At 41.9% G+C, this 21,662-nt stretch overlaps 1 protein-coding gene across 4 annotated transcripts in view; it reads left to right on the forward strand.

The window, feature by feature from the left end:
- The window catches only part of SLC9A8 (solute carrier family 9 member A8), a 79,101-nt gene that overhangs the window by 27,580 nt on the left and 29,859 nt on the right, over positions 1-21,662 (forward strand). For all 4 annotated transcript variants that reach the window (XM_007185313.2, XM_007185315.2, XM_057528703.1 and 1 more), the window contains 4 exons: positions 887-970; positions 12,140-12,241; positions 13,360-13,394; positions 18,788-18,931. In XM_007185313.2, coding sequence (XP_007185375.1) covers positions 887-970; positions 12,140-12,241; positions 13,360-13,394; positions 18,788-18,931 — 365 coding nt within the window. The remainder of the gene's footprint in view (positions 1-886; positions 971-12,139; positions 12,242-13,359; positions 13,395-18,787; positions 18,932-21,662) is intronic.

Raw genomic sequence — 21,662 nt, forward strand, 5'->3', positions numbered from 1 at the left:
ATTCTTTTGAATAGGGATTTTGACAAGAAGTCAGACTGTCAAGATTGTGACATAGAAGTTTTCATATGAAAAGGGCCTGATTTTGCAGTATTAAATAAACTGCGTATTACCTGTAGTCATTGTGGGTTTGAGAACCAGTATGTATTTTCCCCCAATCCACCAACAACTAGAGAGCTGTATTACCTTAGAAGATGAAATTATTATTCCATTCCCCCCAAAGGTGGCCATATTCTAAAAACACCTTTCATAATGGTACTTAATATTTGAATCTGAAAGCATGGCAAGGGGCTCGCTTTATAGCCATGTCCCAGGTTGCAAGGGCATCAGGTGAGGACTGTTTCATCACATCAGATTTAGGAAAATAGCATAGTTGTCTATGACATGCAGAGAAAAGGCAGGGCTGTTTTAAACATGAGTAGGGTTTACTCTTCCTCTAAGTGGATTGTTTTAGGGCTTACCGTTAACCTTTTTCCTGGAGGAATCCAATTTGTGGACTTGTTTTTGAAAGTGTTCTATTTGAATTGAAATGTCTTCTATATTAAAATTAGCTTTCTTTCCTTAGTAAAGAATAAAAAGCATACCGCTTTATGTTTGGAAGTGGTTCATTCTGCTATTTATTTTGCTGGTCAGCTTTTAAAATCATTTGTCCTACATTTTTAAATGCAGGTTTTGAGGGTTTTGTATATTTGTTTGTTTTTGTCTCCTTTTGTTTGTTTGTTTTTGTCGCTCCGTTTGTTTGGTTTTATTATCAGGTTGTGGTTTAAGCATTGTATTTTTCCACTGGGCCAGGTTCTAAGAGAACAGTTACTTTGGCTCATCATTGATGGATTTATTTCTTAATTACACAGATTTCATGCCTCTGAAAATATCCATTTTATATTTACAGGAGGAAGAAATGTTTCGTCCAAATATGTTTTTCCTCCTTTTGCTTCCACCTATTATATTTGAGTCAGGATATTCATTACACAAGGTAAGACTCAGGCACGCATTAGTGCTTTTGGTCTGGGTGGCTCTGTGTGTTTGTAGGGCAACTTCCTTAAAAGCTCGGGTGTCAATTTAGCAGTGGTGGCTCTGTGTGAACACCCTGGCGTGTGTGGTAGAAGCTGGACTGTCATGCCTGACTTGCAGAGGGAGCAAACATGGTCAGTGGGCTGCTTTCATGGTTTCAGGCAGTGTGGCTTACTAGTGTTTTCCATAGAGGGGTACTTTGCCTAGAAAGAAATAGCCAAAGTGATTTTGATGGTACACAGGTGTTACATTGACTCCTCTTGGACACAGACTGACCCATGTTAAGAGGACAGACTGTGTCCTGGGATGACAGGGACAGGTGCCCCAGGCCTACTGGTTCTCATGTCACCATATCGGGCCTTTCTCCTGCCTTGCACCCATCCATCCTTCAGTGTCTCCCCTCTCAGGGCACTGCCCTGGGCCTCAACTCCCAGCCATTATGCCCTTTAAGCCCCAGTCTCCATTCCTTCCCACCCTCTCCCTGGCCCTGCTTTTCCTCACCAAACTGGAGCCCCATCCTTCCCCCTAGTCTTCCACCTCCTTCTGGCCCATTCACCTACTCCCACAGTTGCTCCGCTCATTCTTGGCTCCCTGACCCTGGAGAGCAGTGTCACTGGGCCCTGCTCAGTTCTCTGCTTTGCTCTGGCATTTCTGGTCTCTGTCTTCAGCTTCCACTGGGGCTCTTTCTGCCTGGGCAGGAGCTTCTCACTTTTAAGCCAGTTTGTGTGTGTACCTGAGTCTTTTCCTTGTCTGTGAGTTCCTTTTTTTTTTTTTTTTTTAATTTGTATAGCAAACTCTTTTTTTTCATAAATTTATTTATGTATTTATTTATTTTTGAAATTTTTTTAAAGGAATTCCTTTATTTTTATTTTTTATTTATTTATTTGTTTTTGGCTGTGTTGGGTCTTCGTTTCTGTGCGAGGGCTTTCTCTAGTTGCGGCGAGTGGGGGCCACTCTTCATCGCAGTGCACGGGCCTCTCACTATCGTGGCTTCTCTTGTTGCGGAGCACAAGCTCCAGACGCGCAGGCTCAGTAGTTGTGGCTCACGGGCCCAGTTACCCCGCGGCATGTGGGATCTTCCCAGAGCAGGGCTCGAACCTGTGTCCCCTGCATTAGCAGGCAGATTCTTAACCGCTGCGCCACCAGGGAAGCCCTATTTATTTATTTTTGGCTGCGTTGGGTCTTTGTTGCTGCCTGCGGGCTTTCTCTAGTTGCATCGAGCGGGGGCTACTCTTCATTGCAGTGCGCCGGCTTCTCGTTGTGGTGGCTTCTCTTGTTGCAGAGCATGGGCTCTAGGTGCGCGGGCTTCAGTAGTTGTGGCACGTGGGCTCAGTAGTTGTGGCTCACGGGATCTAGAGCGCAGACTCAGTAGTTGTGGCACATGGGCTTAGTTGCTCCATGGCATGTGGGATCTTCCCGGACCAGGGCTCGAACCCGTGTCCCCTGTATTGGCAGGTGGATTCTAAACCACTGCGCCACTAGGGAAGTCCATATGAGTTCTTTTTAAATATAAGTGTATTTAAGTTTTAAAATAAAAAGGTGATTCAACTTAAAATACTAGTAATACAACAGTTATTTTGTAAATGTGATTTTAAAAAACTGTGAAGGTTGGAAGGACTAAGGTTCGGCCTATCTTTGGAGAGAGGAAAGAGCCTGGACTTTAGAGCCAGAGAGACCTAGGCCTAATCATGCGCTGCCCCCTATAGGTTCCTTTTGAGTAGAGTAGAAATTAAAAACAGAGAACAAAAAGATCCCCAAAACCCTACCTCCTAGGTTGCTTTGAGATTTACATTAGATGAAAGAATGTATGCAAAGCACCACTCACCACATTAAATAATTGGTAGTGCTTCTTGTCATTATCTATTATAACATGACTAGTGTTATTATTAATAATAATGTAATAAACGAGTTAAATTTATTATGAGAGTTTTGGTAAAAACATACAAATTAAATTTTTAATTTTCCTCCTGGATATTGAAGCAAAATTATTCTAAGATGTTCAGGCCAGATTGTTTTTTAAGTTATTATTTTATTGTGCATTAATCAAAAGAAAAAGTGAAAAAGAAGTTTAATATAAAAAAAAATCCCATATCTTATAAACCATTACTGACATCAGATAATTGTTAAAAAGAAAACAAGCAAGAAGGATTTGAAGGTCAGTATCTCTTACTCTTTAATTTTGTGAACAAATCTTGAAAGAACTGAGAGCAGATTATGAAAGTATTTCAAAATAGTGCTGAAGAAAATGGATTGATTTTTTTTTTCCCCCCCCTTTGGCTGCCACTCGGCTTGTGAGATCTTAGTTCCTCGACCAGGGATTGAACCTGGGCCCTCGGTAGTGAGAGCACAGAGTCCTAACCACTGGACTGCCAGGGAACTCCCCAAAAATGATTCGATTTTGACTTAAAAACATAAGACTGGTTATTATATTAGCACATGTAAAGTTTTTATTTTCTAATTTTTTGGAGGGAGGGGAAATAAACTCATTCAAAATTTGAGGAAAATAGTTTCTTAAGAGAACATATTTTTGAAGATGGCTTTATAGCAGAAACTGTGACGATTTATGTGGGACTAGTGTGAGTTGGAATGGGAATTCAGAGATTTCTGTCCACTGCCTACCCACCCCCAAAGAAGATAGGAAGTTGACTTTATTTTTTTTTTTTTTTTTTTTTTTATTTTTTTGTATCAGCTAACTTTTATTTTTATTTTTTTTTATTTTTTATTTTTCCACACACACACACTGTATTTTATTTTTACAAGAGATAAATAGACTGACACCAAGCATTGTACATGGATGACCACAACAAAAGCAACAATGATTGCAATTACCAAACATGAAACACAGTTATACTATGTCATAATATTGACATTCAGTCCAGTAATCCTCCACTGTAACAGCTCCTTTACTTTGCAGTGAAAATTGATTTGTATATTCTTTTCCTCTGAGTCCTTGTGGGATTTTTTTTTTTTTAAATTCAGACAGAAAGTCACAAAAATTATACTCATCCTCATCAGTTCACTCAGTCCCATGTAATTAATTTCTTTTTTTTTTCATCTTGATCTTTTGTTAGCACTTTTATGAGTTCATCAGTTTTTCATTAGAGTTCTGAAAATGCTTATTCATTCAGTTCAGCAGTACAGTCAGTTACCAGAAACCTGTACTTGTCAGAGTCTTTTCCATGAATTTCTTGAAGATGAAACCCTTTTATAGGAACATATTTGCAAAATCATCAGAGTACACCCAGAACTGTCTGTAAATGACAAAAGACTTAAAAATGACCATGGTTAAAGATTTGATGAAAGTTCATAATAATGCAGTTGACAAGAAAAGTAGTTATTTCTGAGATATACATTTTAAAGTAATTACTAGGATTATTACTTATAACATTATACCAGAACATATAAGATTTTTAGACGTTTCCTGTAATGTCTGAAACATTTATATTAACATATTTCCATACATATTTCCATACAAATACAAATATAAGATTTTTAGAAATTTCCTGTAATGTCTGAAACATTTATATTAACATATTTCCATACATATTTCCATACAAATACAAATATAAGATTTTTAGAAATTTCATGTAATGTCTGAAACATTTATATTAACATATTTCCATACATATTTCCATACAAATACAAATATAAGATTTTTAGAAATTTCATGTAATGTCTGAAACATTTATATTAACATATTTCCATACAAATAACCCAATGATAGTTTAGTATTAGTTGTTTTGTTTGTTTTTTTATACTGCAGGTTCTTATTAGGCATCAGTTTTATACACATCAGTGTATACATGTCAATCCCAATCGCCCAATTCAGCACACCACCATCCCCACCTCATCGCAGTTTTCCCCCCTTGGTGTCCATATGTCCATTCTCTACATCTGTGTCTCAACTTCTGCCCTGCAATCTGGCTCATCTGTACCATTTTTCTAGGTTCCACATACATGCATTAATATACGATATTTGTTTTTCTCTTTCTGACTTACTTCACTCTGTATGACAGTCTCTAGATCCATCCACTTCTCAACAAATGACTCAATTTCGTTCCTTTTTATGGCTGAGTAATATTCCATTGTATATATGTACCACATCTTCTTTAGCCATTCGTCTGTTGATGGGCATTTAGGTTGCTTCCATGACCTGGCTATTGTAAATAGTGCTGCAATGAACATTCGGGTGCACGTGTCTTTTTGAATTACGGTTTTCTCTGGGTATATGCCCAGTAGTGGGATTGCTGGGTCATATGGTAATTCTATTTTTAGTTTTTTAAGGAACCTCCATATTGTTCTCCATAGTGGCTGTATCAATTTACATTCCCACCAACAGTGCAAGAGGGTTCCCTTTTCTCCACACCCTCTCCAGCATTTGTTGTTTGTAGATTTTCTGATGATGCCCATTCTAACAGGAGTGAGGTGATACCTCATTGTAGTTTTGATTTGCATTTCTCTAATAATTAGTGATGTTGAGCATCTTTTCATGTGCTTCGTGGCCGTCTGTATGTCTTCTTTGGAGAAATGTCTATTTAGGTCTTCTGCCCATTTTTGGATTGGGGTGTTTGTTTCTTTGATATTGAGCTGAATGAGCTGTTTATATATTTTGGAGATTAATCCTTTGTCCGTTGATTCATTTGCAAATATTTTCTCCCATTCTGAGGGTTGTCTTTTCGTCTTGTTTATGGTTTCCTTTGCTGTGCAAAAGCTTTGAAGTTTCATTAGGTCCCACTTGTTTATTTCTGTTTTTATTTCCATTACTCTAGGAGGTGGATCGAAAAAGATCTTGCTGTGATTTATGTCAAAGAGTGTTCTTCCTATGTTTTCCTCTAAGAGTTTTATAGTGTCCAGTCTTACATTTAGGTCTCTAATCCATTTTGAGTTTATTTTTGTGTATGGTGTTAGGGAGTATTCTAATTTCATTCTTTTACATGTGGCTGTCCAGTTTTCCCAGCACCACTTATTGAAGAGACTGTCTTTTCTCCATTGTATATCTTTGCCTCCTTTGTCATAGATTAGTTGACCATAGGTGCGTGGGTTAATCTCTGGGCTTTCTATCTTGTTCCATTGATCTATGTTTCTGTTTTTGTGCCAGTACCATATTGTCTTGATTACTGTAGCTTTGTAGTATAGTCTGAAGTCAGGGAGTCTGATTCCTCCAGCTCCATTTTTTTGCCTCAAGACTGCTTTGGCTATTCGGGGTCTTTTGTGTCTCCATACAAATTTTAAGATGATTTGTTCTAGCTCCGTAAAAAATGCCATTGGTAATTTGATAGGGATTGCATTGAATCTGTAGATTGCTTTGGGTAGTATACTCATTTTCACAATGTTGATTCTTCCAATCCAAGAACATGGTATATCTCTCCATCTGTTGGTATCATCTTTAATTTCTTTCATCAGTGTCTTATAGTTTTCTGCATACAGGTCTTTTGTCTCCCTAGGTAGGTTTATTCCTAGATATTTTATTCTTTTTGTTGCAATGGTAAATGGGAGTGTTTCCATAATTTCTCTTTCAGATTTTTCATCATTAGTGTATAGGAATGCAAGAGATTTCTGTGCATTAATTTTGTAACCTGCAACTTTACCATATTCATTAATTAGCTCTAGCAGTTTTCTGGTGGCAGTTTTAGGATTCTCTATGTATAGTATCATGTCATCCGCAAACAGTGACAGTTTTACTTCTTCTTTTCCAATTTGTATTCCTTTTATTTCTTTTTCTTCTCTGATTGCCGTGGCTAGGACTTCCAGAACTATGTTGAATAATAGTGGTGAGAGTGGACATCCTTGTCTCGTTCCTGATCTTAGAGGAAATGCTTTCAGTTTTTCACCATTGAGAATGATGTTTGCTGTGGGTTTGTCATATATGGCCTTTATTATGTTGAGGTAGGTTCCCTCTATGCCCACTTTCTGGAGAGTTTTTATCAGAAATGGGTGTTGAATTTTGTCAAAAGCTTTTTCTGCATCTATTGAGATGATCATATGGTTTTTCTTCTTCAATTTGTTAATATGGTGTATCACATTGATTGATTTGCGTATATTGAAGAATCCTTGCATCCCTGGGATAAATCCCACTTGATCGTGGTGTATGATCCTTTTAATGTGTTGTTGGATTCTGTTTGCTAGTATTTTGTTGAGGATTTTTGCATCTATATTCATCAGTGATATTGGTCTGTAATTTTCTTTTTTTGTAGTGTCTTTGTCTGGTTTTGGTATCAGGGTGATGGTGGCCTCATAGAATGAGTTTGGGAGAGTTCCTTCCTCTGCAATTTTTTGGAAGAGTTTGAGAAGGATGGGTGTTAGCTCTTCTCTAAATGTTTGATAGAATTCACCTGTGAAGCCATCTGGTCCTGGACTTTTGTTTGTTGGAAGATTTTTAATCACAGTTTCAATTTCATTACTTGTGATTGGTCTGTTGATATTTTCTGTTTCTTCCTGATTCAGTCTTGGAAGGTTATACCTTTCTAAGAATTTGTCCATTTCTTCCAGGTTGTCCATTTTATTGGCATAAAGTTGCTTGTAGTAGTCTCTTAGGATGTTTTGTATTTCTGCGGTGTCTGTTGTAACTTCTCCTTTTTCATTTCTGATTTTATTGATTTGAGTCCTCTCCCTCTTTTTCTTGATGAGTCTGGCTAATGGCTTATCAATTTTGTTTATCTTCTCAAAGAACCAACTTTTAGTTTTATTGATCTTTGCTATTGTTTTCTTTGTTTCTATTTCATTTATTTCTGCTCTGATCTTTATGATTTCTTTCCTTCTGCTAACTTTGGGTTTTGTTTGTTCTTCTTTCTCTAGTTTCTTTAGGTGTAAGGTTAGATTGTTTACTTGAGATTTTTCTTGTTTCTTTAGGTAGGCTTGTATAGCTATAAACTTCCCTCTTAGAACCGCTTTTGCTGCATCCCATAGGTTTTGGGTCGTCGTGTTTTCATTGTCATTTGTCTCTAGGTATTTTTTTATTTCCTGTTTGATTTCTTCAGTGATCTCTTGGTTATTTAGTAACGTATTGTTTAGCCTCCATGTGTTTGTCTTTTTTACGTTTTTTTCCCTGTAATTCATTTCTAATCTCATAGCGTTGTGGTCAGAAAAGATGCTTGATATGATTTCAATTTTCTTAAATTTACTGAGGCTTGATTTGTGACCCAAGATGTGATCTATCCTGGAGAATGTTCCGTGTGCACTTGAGAAGAACGTGTAATCTGCCGTTTTTGGATGGAATGTCCTATATATATCAATTAAATCTATCTGGTCTATTGTGTCATTCAAAGCTTCTGTTTCCTTATTTATTTTCATTTTGGATGATCTGTCCATTGGCGTAAGTGAGGTGTTAAAGTCCCCCACTATTATTGTGTTACTGTCGATTTCCTCTTTTATAGCTGTTAGCAGTTGCCTTATGTATTGAGGTGCTCCTATGTTGGGTGCATATATATTTATAATTGTTATATCTTCTTCTTGGATTGATCCCTGGATCATTATGTAGTGTCCTTCCTTGTCTCTTGTAACATTCTTTATTTTAAAGTCTATTTTATCTGATATGAGTATAGCTACTCCAGCTTTCTTTTGATTTCCATTTGCATGGAATATCTTTTTCCATCCCCTCACTTTCAGTCTGTATGTGTCCCTAGGTCTGAAGTGGGTCTCTTGTAGACAGCATATATATGGGTCTTGTTTTTGTATCCATTCAGCCAGTCTATGTCTTTTGGTTGGGGCATTTAATCCATTCACGTTTAAGGTAATTATCGATATGTATGTTCCTATGACCATTTTCTTAATTGTTTTGGGTTTGTTTTTGTAGGTCCTTTTCTTCTCTTGTGTTTCCCACTTAGAGAAGTTCCTTTAGCATTTGTTGTAGAGCTGGTTTGGTGGTGCTGAATTCTCTTAGCTTTTGCTTGTCTGTAAAGCTTTTGATTTCTCCATCAAATCTAAATGAGATCCTTGCTGGGTAGAGTAATCTTGGTTGTAGGTTCTTCCCTTTCATCACTTTAAGTATATCATGCCACTCCCTTCTGGCTTGCAGAGTTTCTGCTGAGAAATCAGCTGTTAACCTTATGGGGGTTCCCTTGTATGTTATTTGTCGTTTTTCCCTTGCTGCTTTCAGTAATTTTTCTTTGTCTTTAATTTTTGCCACTTTGATTACTATGTGTCTCGGCGTGTTTCTCCTTGGGTTTATTCTGTATGGGACTCTCTGCGCTTCCTGGACTTGGGTGGCTATTTCCTTTCCCATGTTAGGGAAGTTTTCGACTATAATCTCTTCAAATATTTTCTCTGGTCCTTTCTCTCTCTCTTCTCCTTCTGGGACCCCTATAATGCGAATGTTGTTGCGTTTAATGTTGTCCCAGAGGTCTCTTAGGCTGTCTTCATTTCTTTTCATTCTTTTTTCTTTAGTCTGTTCCGCAGCAGTGAATTCCACCATTCTGTCTTCCAGGTCACTTATCCGTTCTTCTGCCTCAGTTATTCTGCTATTGATTCCTTCTAGTGTAGTTTTCATTTCAGTTATTGTATTGGTCATCTCTGTTTGTTTGTTCTTTAATTCTTCTAGGTCTTTGTTAATCATTTCTTGCATCTTCTCAATCTTTGCCTCCATTCTTATTCCGAGGTCCTGGATCATCTTCACTATCATTATTCTGAATTCTTTTTCTGGAAGGTTGCCTATCTCCACTTCATTTAGTTGTTTTTCTGGGGTTTTTTCTTGTTCCTTCATCTGGTACATAGCCCTCTGCCTTTTCATCTTCTCTGTCTTTCTGTAACTGTCGACTTTATTTTAATATTGCTGTATTTGCTGATGTAAATTTGGACTTGGAATAAAAATTTCAGTACAGTTATCATCAGTTGGTATGCATTAGGTAGGCAGCTATTTGGTTCTTTAAATTATTAATATCATATAAAGAATAGAACTTTTTTAAAAAATAAATTTATTTATTTATTTATTTATTTTTGGCTGCATTGGGTCTTCATTGCTGCGCACAGGCTTTCTCTAGTTGCGGCGAGCGGGGGCTACTCTTCATTCCGGTGCGCGGGCTTCTCATTGTGGTGGCTTCTCTTGTTGCAGAGCACGGGCTCTAGGCACATGGGCCTCAGTAGCTGTGGCTCACGGGCTCTAGAGCGCAGGCTCAGTAGTTGTGGTGCCCGGGCTTAGTTGCTCTGCAGCATGTGGGATCTTCCCGGACCAGGGCTTGAACCCGTGTTCCCTGTATTGGCAGGCGGATTCTTAACCACTGCACCACCAGGGAAGCCCAAGAATAGAACATTTTTTAAATTATGTCTGAGAGAAGCAGATAAATTTGCTTTATGTAGCAAAGGGAAGTTCTTACAGTGGGGCAACTTGAATGTGGGTAACTTTTCAACATCCAGATTAATATTAGCCAACTACGTAAGTTATATCAGAATTAGATCCCTATAAACAGACCAAGACTTAGTGTAATCTATTTTTAAATAACAAAATTAAGCAGCTCTCTGCAAAGAAAAACTCATAGATGAAAAGCCTTTTGTTTAGGAAAAAACCAAATCATTGTGTTTGCCTTGAGCTATTTTAAAGTTCTTTGTGTGCTAAAGATTGATATGCCGAACAAAGTAATTGAATGTCGGATTATGGTCAGCCAAATCAAAATTGCAAAAAATGAAGCAAAGAAACTTCCTGAAGGAGATAGGCTTAGTGGGTTGTCAGTGCTGAGCTGAGGGCAGTCTTCTGAAGTGAGCTTTAAAGTATCAGTTCCTGGGAATTCCCTCGTGGTCCAGTGGTTAGGACCTCAGCACTTTTACTGCGGAGGGCCCAGGTTTCAGTCCCTGGTCAGGGAACTAAGATCCCACAAGCCGCATGACGTGGCCAAAAAAAAAAAAAGTATCAGTTCCTGTTGTCTATGGCTCGACAGTTTCTGAGCGAAAAAATGGTTTTCCTTGTCCAGACCCACAATCACAGACCATCAAGTTTCCCTGCCCTTATTCCTAAACGGAGTCCACAGGATTCTAATAAATAGCTTAATTTTTTAAATTTTATGGAAATTTGAAAGATGTTACCATACTGCTTGGACTCAAATATTTTCTCTTAAATGCTGTATAGATGGGAATATATTTTATCTGTCATATTTGATGATACTAATAGAGTGAAATAAAATTGCTTAAAAGATGTGGACTACAAAAAGGAGCTTCTGATAGTATAACCTATTATCCTGACATTCTTTGTAGTAATGTACCTTTTCTTAATTAATTGAAAAATTATAATTATATAAACTTTGGACTTTAATCAGACATGAAACACAGTTAATTCCTTCAGTACCTATTCATGGGGCATCTTGCATCTGACAGGCAGTATGCCAGTGACTGTGTTGTACAAAAGCAGATGTGGTCATTGCCCCCATTGAGCCTGCAGCCTAGTGGGAAAGACAGATACCAAATAATTACATAAATAAATGTAACGTTTCAGCTATGTCAAGTGCTACCAGGGGAGAGTCGCTGTGCATTGAGAGCATAGACTGGGATCTGACTTGGGTAAGGGATCAGAGAAGACTTCCCTCAGGAAGAGTCCAAATGTCCTGAGATCTTGGGACGATTAAAGTTCACTAAGCGAAGGGGAAGGAAGAGTGGTCCAAGCCCAGGGAGCATGATGTGTTTGAAAAACAAAAAGCTACCAGTGTGACTGGAACCCAGAGAACAAAGGGGAGGTTAGAGGCCTTCGAGGGGTCAAACCATCCAGGCTTTGGTTGGGTTTTAACTGCGTTTTGAGTGGAAGTGGGGGTCCGAGTGTAGGCAGCACAGTCAGATTTATCTTTTGCAGAGATCATTCTGGAAGCACTTGGAGAGCAGAGGGCAAGGGCCAGGGATGGTTGAGACTTGTTAGAAGCTATTGCAGTGGTCCAGGGGAGAGATGATGGCAGTTGGGCAAGGGCGGTGGGGATGGTGATGGAGAGAAGCAAGGAGATGTGAGTGACGCGGGGAACGCAAAAGCCACAGGACTTGGCTCTGCATCACATGTGGGGGTGAGGGAAGATGCCCAGGTTTCCAGCTTGCCAACCAAGGTGGGTGATGGTGCCCTTTACAGAGAATCAAGCGTGTGAGGAGGGCCAGCTGTGGGGTCCTTGTCTTCACTGAGCAGACCAGCCTTTCTAATCATTCCTCTCATTTCTGTTCTCTCAAACAGGGTAACTTCTTTCAAAATATTGGTTCCATCACCCTATTTGCTGTTTTTGGTACGGCAATTTCTGCTTTTGTAGTAGGTGGAGGAATTTACTTTCTGGGTCAGGTAAGGAAAACATCTTTGAGAAACTTTGAAAAGCTTACATTCTTAGAGCTCATTCAGGGAAGTGGGGTAGGGACACCTCATGGGGCCTGGGTTTTACAGTCAAGGTAAGTGCTCTCCTGCAAAGAAATCCAGACTCAAGCAAGGCACAGTAAAGGCATGCTGAAGTTGTCTCTCAGTGTCCTCGAGAAGCTTTAGTGTCTGGAATTGAGTGAATCTTTTCCATAATCCCCAAAAGTATTTGATCTTATTTGCAAACCAATATTGTCTTAAGTTGGGATACCTAAAAATAAAGCAGAATATATACCATCAAGATCTTCAAATTATAACAGTATCAATTCTATTATCAGACTGAATCAAGGTTAAACACTGTTTCTTTAATAAAAATTTGCATTTTAAAAATCAAAGATGATTCTGAATGTCTTCACTCAATTCTAAGCTGTCCTCCTGTAGAATTATTTTCCCTGGATTTTCCACCATTGCTAAACCAATTCCCGGTGTCATCAATTGAGTGTTTTGTACTTTGAATTCAAATTAATTTGAATTAATTTAAACCAGACCTACCTAGGAAGGTAGTATCTGTAGCTTTGCATTATGCACGTCTATGCATGTCACAGTTCTTTTCCAATATGGTCAGTTGCAGAAAGTTTGTCCACCCTAGTTCTGCAAACGCAGTTTGAGATTCAGGCCTTGGGGTGACTGGCAGATTTCTCTTACATGTGTCAGATGTGTTTGCTTCTTTTGATGGCTGTCGGTAAAAGCCCATTCCATCTGATTTTCACCTTTACTGTTGCCTCGATGGCACCAGAATAAATCTGTCTGTCATGCAACCTTCTTCATTGCTCAGCTTCCAGCATCAAATGGGAATAAACTTCAGAGAAGAAAACTAGTTAATTTGGCTTGCAAGTATTAGTGTTCATTTTCATACTTCCTATGTATGATGATTGAATGCATGCCTAAACTAAAACTTAGGAGTTTTCTGTATTTTTCAAGTGGTTTGGGGACTGAAGATTAATGTCCTTATTAGTTTGTAATAAAGCACTAATGGACATTTTAATCTTCTTGGCTGTTCTCCAGGGGTTTTTTTTTGTGTCTGTGTGTTTGTGTGTTTTATTTTACAGGCTGATGTAATCTCTAAACTCAACATGACAGACAGGTAAACCTTTCATACTGTAACACCCATGTGGCTACTTTTCAGACGGGGGCCAAGTTTTCTCCACATTGATTCCTGGCTGTGGTACTTCTTTATTCTGTCTTTTCGTTTTGCTGACTATTTCTGCTGTAGAATCTACTCTGAATTAATTTGTGTCTCTGAAATGAATCGAAACTATATTGAGGAATTTTGAAGATCTCCAGTCAGAGGGCTGCTGATGGAAATGATTTAGTTTCAGCTTTGAAGGGAATAACTCTTGGTTAGTTAACTGCCACCTCACACACACCGCACGCTGCTCCATTGTCCTTTTATTATTAAGAATCATCTTCAACTCATTTCTGAGGCTTTGCAATGGCCATAATGAAAAGTTGTCTTCTTGATAGATTGGGGATGGAGTCGGGGGTGAGGTGTGAATCTTTACTCTGGGATTCCCACCAAGGCGGTGGGGATGGGGAGGGGGAAGCAGGTGCTCTGTTGTGGGCATCCTTCTCAGGCTGCAGCTACTCCATCGGGCCCTCAGAGCTGCTGTCTAGGAACCCAATCCAGAAATTTCCATAATTGGCGTAGCAAGAAGCAACCTAGGAAGCCTAGTGCTAAAAAAGTGCCCACACACAGCGTGACCTGGTTTCCCCTCTCTGAGAAGCGCAGTGAGAATGCAGCCTCGCTCTGTGTTTCTCCCCCCCCCCCCCCCCCCCAGCACTGGGCTCTGTCTTGTGGCTTCGCTGGGGAGCTCGGAAGTGGGGCCCAGTGCTCGGCCCCGGGGTCCCTTTCACTGGGCCAGCCAGAGCTTACAGCCTTCAGCAGCAACTTGGAGATTAGAATCTTGGAGCCTTTTTCGTGAGAAATGTGCCTTTGATAGCATCAAGTCCAATCTCATTTTCTCTCCAGGGACATAAATTTCAAAGCCTTTGTCAGTAAGATAGTCTTGCTATACAAACAAGTAGCGAAAGTCACATTCCTGTTCCATAAGGAGCATGAAGCCGAGCAGAACTGATGCCCTGCATTTTGTAGGTATTTTGCAACTGAAAAGAAGTGCTCAAAACCCAGTGGATGTAAAGGAAGATGTCACAGCATTCGTTCCTTCAACCTGTTTGGGGGCAACTGCTTAGATACAAAAAACGCTTGATAAATCCTTGTGAAATTGAATTGAACCGGAGGTTGGGATGTTCAGGAGGAGAGGAATAAAAGAACTGGCCCTTAGACAAGCAGAGTAAGAACCAGGGGGAGTTTCTCTCTGTGGGGCAGACGCTTCCTTTCCTGTTAGAAAGTGACTGTCCCACAGATGGGGGGTGCTCTGGGGGAAATTAGCCAGTGGTCGCAAACCCACACAGCTGCAGGGCCTGGCAGAACCCTTCACAGAGGGGAGCTGGCCAGGTGTGTGTCTGGAGGTGGTGACAGTGGTGAGCCGGAGAGCCCATCGTCTGAAGGGGACAGCCACCTCTTAGCTCCACCTGCTAATTACCACGTGGGAACATGGGCCCAGGATTGCCAGATACTTAATTGTTTTTTTTCCAAAAGAGGCCAAGTTTCTGGATTTTAATAGGGAATTTTCCTGTTTTAAATGTTGCCAACTTAATCCATTTTTCAAAACACCATGCAGGTCAAACATGAGGCCCATGGACCTCTGCACAGTAGGAAACATAAAAATAACTTTTTTGCACAGAAGGTTTTCCTTCATTGGTGTTTCCTCTGGAGAGCTAATCCACTCATAGATACACCCTAAATTATTTCACCATCCCAGTCCATTTTCTTTTTCTTTTTCTTTTTTTTAATTTTTAAATTTTATTTATTTTTGGCTGCGTTGGGTCTTCGTTGCTGCACACAGGCTTTCTCTAGTTGCGGCGAGTGGGGCTTCTCATTGCGGTGGCTTCTCTTGTTGCAGAGCACGGGCTCTAGGTGCATGGGCTTCAGTAGTTGTGGCACGTGCGCTCAGTAGTTGTGGCTCATGGGCTCTAGAGCGCAGGCTCAGTAGTTGTGGTGCAGGGGCTTAGTTGCTCCACGGCCTGTGGGATCTTCCCAGATCAGGGCTCAAACCCGTGTCCCCTGCATTGGCAGGCGGATTCTTAACCACTGCGCCACCAGGGAAGTCCCCCAGTCCGTTTTCTTTTTGTTTTGTTGACGTTGCTGTCTTTTGAGATGATGGAATAAAGAAAACACATTGTTCAGTTGAACTTCTGGCTTCTGGCCTTTTAAAAGACTGGGTCATAAGGTGTGAAGTGGAACAGCTGCGGGCAAGATTCAATGACTGCTTATATTCAGACCTCTCCATGATTCAGGCAGTTCATATTTCAGACTTTCCATGTTCACTGTCAGAAACACTGTGCCCCAATTTAGAGTCTCAGCCAAAGCTAAATGTGTTACATAATTTATGCAAAGCACTTCTCCCCCAACTTTTTATTGTGGAAATTTCAAACACACAGAAAAGGTGGAAGCACTGTACAGTGGACACGCACATGACCACCTAGATTCTACAATCACTGTTTTCACTGGATTTGCTTTAACCACAGATCTTTCCATCTCTCCATCCCTCTGTCCATTCATCACTCCGTCTTCTAGTTCCTGCTGTTTGATTTTCAGTTCAGGATGCCACAGGAACTATGACAAAGAACATCAGTCAGGCCTCTTTCAGTGCAACTGAAACCCAACGCGAACTCGTTTTAGCAAAAAAGAAGTTTGCTGACTCGTAGAACAGAAGTGTCCCCGGAGTGATGGCTTCCTGCATGGCAGCCTCTGGGGGCCTGTGATGTCAGGAACCTCTCCTCTCTCTGTCTTAGCTATTCCCTGGTCGACATCATCCTCAGGCGCGCTCACCCCACATGGCAGCACCAATGGCTTTTGGCTCACCATCACCCTCGCCGTCCCCGCCAAAAGGGCCAACCTAATTCCTGGTGTCCTGGTAAAATGCCTGGCGATGGACCTCTGACCAGGCCTGGGTCCCCTGCCTACCCCTAGAGCCCCACGCAATACAGGGATGGAGAGTGGAGGAGGCCTGGCTCCACAAGGGGAAATTGGAGTGCTGTTACCAGAGCTGGTAACACCCACTGGGGCCATGGGTGCTGTCCACCCTGCGCTTGCTGAGGGATGGAGGGAGGGGCCCGCGAGCCGCGCAGAGTCGTCGCCCAGCACACAACCCGCTGCACACTCCCAGGCTCCCACCCTGCTTTGGGATGTACTTTTTTTTTTTACTTACTCGTTTTACTTACTCGTTGTTCGGTGGAGTTACCTTTTCTTCCCTCCCCGATCCCTCCCTCCTGCCTGCCTTCCCCAGATATCTCTGGGCGCTCACAGTGAGGTGAGAGGCAGGTGAAGTCACAGCTCATAATGCACGCGACAAGCTCTGTGAGGACAGGGCAAGTCTGGGAACTGAAGTCTGAGCTGAGGCCGTCTTTGAAGTGAGCAGGCTCTCCTGCAGGAATTCACATTAAGCGAACTCAGCGTGCCACCATGGAAACCAGTATGCCAGATTATCGATTTATGAAGAGAACTGGAACTGGCAGGGCAGCCGCGCGTCCCTTGCCACCAGCACTCCCCTCCCTGAGCCCGGAGCCAGATGCTCGTGGAAGGCTGCTGGTGACATACGGTGGACAGAGCACGCTCCAGTCCCCAGGCCAGCTAGCGCCTCACCCCTCCCAGACCGCAGGCTTGGTGAGGGCGGGAAGCAGGTGGATGGTCTCTGGCTCACGTCTCTACCCGAGGCTGTCCCGTCGTGGCTCCTTGTGTTGCGGAAGGGGGCAGACCTAACCATTCTGCTGAGCTGGAAGGAAAGCAGTGCCAGGCGAGGCCTTCTGAGGGAACCAACAAGGGCTTGCAAGAACTCTAAGGGGAAGAAGACAAATGGGCTGCGAGAATAATCGTCCTGACTCCTTAGGCGGCCCCCGAGGCCCTGCGGGGTGACCTGGCCCTGCCTCCCTCCCAGACGCCAACATTTCCAGCCACTCGCCCTCCCTGCGCTGCTGCCAGGCTCACTGTTTTGTTTCTCAGGCAGCCAAGCTTGCTCCACCTCAGAAGTAGCTTGCTCTGGTCGCTGCCCCCAGGTCTTGGCTTGTCTACCTGCTTCTTGTCAGGTAGGCCCTCGTTTAAATAAGCCTCATTTCTTCAGAGAGAAGACCCCCCCCTTTCCTGACCCCCCGATCTAAGTGGGCCCCACTCCCATGCCTCCACACCACCCCGCCATGTTACTCTTTCTCTCATCACCCTGACTTCCTGTATAACACTCGCCTTTTCTAAATTGGCCTTGGCCTCCGGGTTTTGCTGTATCCAGTGTAGCGGCTAAGAGCACCCACCCTGAGCCAGAAGGCCTGTGTTTGGATCCGGGCTCTGCCACCTCTTAGCTGTCTGACCTTGGGCAAGTTCCTTAACCTCATTGTCCCTCAGGTTTCTCCTATGTAATCAGAGCAATACTAGTACCATTTCATACGGTTGCTTTGTGGATTATTGAGTTACTATATGTAAAGTGCTCAGAGCAGTGCCTGGCACGTGGTAAGTGCCACATAAATATTTGCTATTATTATAAGCCTTGGGACTTCCCTGGTGGTCCAGTGGTTAAGAATCCACCTTCCAATGCAGGGGACGCAGGTTCGATCCCTGGTCAGGGAACGAAGATCCCACACGCCGTGGGGCAACTCAGCCTGCGCGCTGCAACTACTGAGCCCGCACGCTCTGGAGCCTGTGCGCTGCAGCGAAGATCCTGCATGCTGCAGCTAAGACCCGACGCAGCCAAATAAATAAATGTTTTAAAAAAAAAAAAGCCTTAGTGCTTGAAACATATTAGGCAGTTAATGGCCACTTGTCGGAGGTAGTTAGACCCTCGTGGGTACTGGGGCGAGAGCTGCTGGCCTGGCGGTAGGCAGCACTGGTGTCGCTGTCTGCCTCCCAGGCTGCGCAGCTCCTGAAGCAGGCTGGAGTTGCTGCTGACTTTTGGCACTTTCCTAGATGTTGCAGATCTGAGTGGAGGCTGGCATCGGTCACAGATGGCACTCCGGTGGCCTGGTGGCAAGGGGCAAAGCAGAGGTCAGACCCAGGAGCACATGGGCCGTTTAGAGGAGGCCCTCCGGGCCACCATGGTTCCAGCTGCTCTGACCAAGAAGGCTGGGATGGCTGTCATGTTTTTAAGCAAAAGTCTTCCCTCTGACATTGGTCAAAATAAAATCTTGGTATTCTCAGTGGAAAACCAGGCCATTCATAACAACAACTTGTAGAGTGGGACTTTCACTTCTCCACCCACAGTGTCAATTAGCAGGTATTTTAAGTGGAGAAAAAACACCATCTTCTGTGGGTCCTTCAGCTACAGTGTGTACTGTTAGGTTATACTACATACAGTCTTTGACTTTAATGTTTTCCTGTGTGGGCCAGGGGTTAAGCATTACAGAATTACCCCTTCCTTTTCTCTTTGACAGTTTTGCATTTGGCTCCCTAATTTCTGCTGTTGATCCAGTGGCTACTATTGCTATTTTCAATGCACTTCATGTGGACCCGGTGCTCAACATGCTGGTTTTTGGAGAGAGCATCCTCAACGATGCAGTCTCCATTGTCCTGACCAAGTAAGTGTGCTTTCTTCAAGTGACGGAACTAAAGGGCCTTGTATCAGAGGGGCAGATATTTCCATGCAGCTGCGTGTACAGTTGCTTATCCTCTGGGTGATTGGTTCACTGCTTCTCCATCTTTCTGGCCTGACAAGCCTTGATGTGCCCCAGGAATATTGTCAAGGCCCAGGGTGATTAGAGGAGAATCTGCCTTTTAGGATCTACCTTTTAGCAGTGCTTTTAAACTAAACCCAGCTTGGACTTCGCTGGCGGTCCAGTGGTTAAGACTCCATCCACTCTTCCAATGCAGGGGGTGTGGGTTCGATCCCTGGTCGGGGAACTACGATCCCCCATGCCATGGGGTGTGGCCTAAGTAAATAAATAAAGCCCAGCTTCTCATCAGCATCACCGGGGGTGCTTATTAAATGCAGCATTCCCAGGCGCCACCCTGCGAGCTTCCAGTTCAGCAGGTCTGGGGTGAGTCCCCAGATGACGATGGAGCAGCCAGTTGAGGGATCAGTACTTGGGCAGCATTGTTCCAGATGAAAGCATGTGACAGAGGCCCTATTCTCCCACTTGTGAGCTGGTGCACGTCACCTTCCTTTTCGCAGCTGTAAGGTACGGTAGTGATATTCCCAGGCATCCTGCCTTAAGATGCTAATATGGGAAAGCTACTTGGGAAATTGCAGCTCTTTTTCAGTTGTTCATTGGTGTACTGCCCTTGTTGATAGGATCTGAGCAGTTAAAGATGAGCCATGAAATGTCAAGAAGTCATTGGGAAAAGCAAATGAGTCTAAGTTCATCTCAAGTCCATTTGTCGGACGCGGGGCTATTTCCTTGCTATTTTCTTGGCCAGGTTTGTGGTGTTCATGTATGGGCAGGAGACCCAGACAGTTTTACCAAAAAACAAGAAGGTACAGACAGTCAAAGCAGTTGGAGAAAAGAGCCCTGGACAATGTATCAGAGATGAGCTAAGAGAATTTTAGGGGCCATTATGTGTTCTGTTAAAGAATAGTTTTTCCATTTTGATTTTGGACTTGTTTCCTTTGTTGTGGGATTCCTTGCAAAGCATAACCACTCTGTGGTTTTCTTAAAAGCCTTACTATAGACTATATTCAGCATTCTTATGTTGGAATAAAAGAACATTTTATCATGGAAAGAGCCGAGGTCTTGGGGTCAGGCTGACCTGGGTTCAAGTCCCAGTGATGGCCACTCATAGCTGTGTGACACCCTGGGTCAGCTCCTTAACTTCTCTGAGCCACAGGTGTCTCAACAGTAAAGTGAGGGTGATAATGCCTCAGCCTAGAATTGGATTTGAGGATTGAGTAGTTAAATATACTATGTGAAAAGCATCTGCCGTCAGTTAATGTGAGATCCTTTCCTCTTCTGCTCCTGTCCCCCAGCTATTGTTTGTCCTGTTTTTCTCCTGCTTTTGCAGGAAGAACTTACCAAATGTTGCTTAATTGAAAGAGGTGCTCAGCAGACCCTTAAACAAAACAAAAACATATGTATATATTCTAAAATAATACATATATTCTGCATATAAAATTTAGAAAACTCACAAAGAAAGAAAGAAAAGAAAAAAAAATACGAGCATTGTAACTCCCGAGAGATAATTACAGTTAACAATTTGGTAGAAGGTACATGTAATTTATTTAGATGGGTATATACTGTATTGTAACTTTTCCATTGAATGGAGTTGATAAACATTTATATTCATAACATCATTTAACTAGTTGCAGATTATTCTTTCTATGGATTTACTGTGATCTATTTGACCAATTCCCTATTGTTGGCTTTTTCATGTCTCTCTTGGCAAAAATTTCTATAGCTTTATTAGGAAATTATCATATATCATGCTGTAAGAGCTTTTAAAAAATCTGATATTTTTTCTTAAGATCTACTTTGAAAGTGTCTCAGTTTTCTGGTTTTTACCTTTATCTTATGTCCTGGTTGTGCATTTGAACATTTGTGATAAGGAATTGTGCCTAAATTGGAGGTGACATCATGAGTTATTCTTATACATGAGGAGCTAAACTCAACTGCCTTATCTCTAATTTATTTTTTTCTTAAATCTGTCAGAAGTAGGATCTTTTCTGAGCTTTCCCAGGTCTCCTTTGCCACAAAAAGGCCAAAGGTTAGGAGATACTTTCTTTTTAAAATGAGAAAGGATGGAGTCATTGTAACTAGCCATACATTCTTCCTGGAATACTGCTTTTGAAGGCCAAGTTCACCTATGATGACAGTTTCCAAAATTGAATCAGTGGGCCACATGCATATATGGTTTCCAGCCTTCACCTCCACTACTTACCGGTACACAGGCTGGGGTAGGAGTCACTGACCTAAGTCTCTGACTCAGATGGGTTGTCCTGTGAGTCCATAGGCATTTTCAGGTAGAAGCGGGAGATGGGGGAGAAAGGGGATGTGGTAGGACTGCCTTGTTTTTGCAGTGTAGGGGGGAGGTGTTGTCAGCTTTCCTTGGTTACAGGGAAGAATCACATCTTGTTTTTCAAAGTGATCTGATGATGATACATTTATCTTTGTAACTGAATATGTGAATGAATTACCCCTTCTTTAATGTTTTCACTTTCATAAGTGCCAGAAAGCTGAGTATCTTCTGTTTCTTCATTAACCTTAATTAAATTATTTTTAGCTTTGATTTGTTACTATGACAATCTATTCTTACAATAATTGTGGTAGAGGAAACCTTTTGTTCTCTGCAGCTGCAGCTAAAGCTCATGAAATGGAT

The sequence above is a fragment of the Balaenoptera acutorostrata genome, chromosome 15 (genome assembly GCF_949987535.1).
Source record: "Balaenoptera acutorostrata chromosome 15, mBalAcu1.1, whole genome shotgun sequence".
Classification (NCBI taxonomy): domain Eukaryota; kingdom Metazoa; phylum Chordata; class Mammalia; order Artiodactyla; family Balaenopteridae; genus Balaenoptera; species Balaenoptera acutorostrata.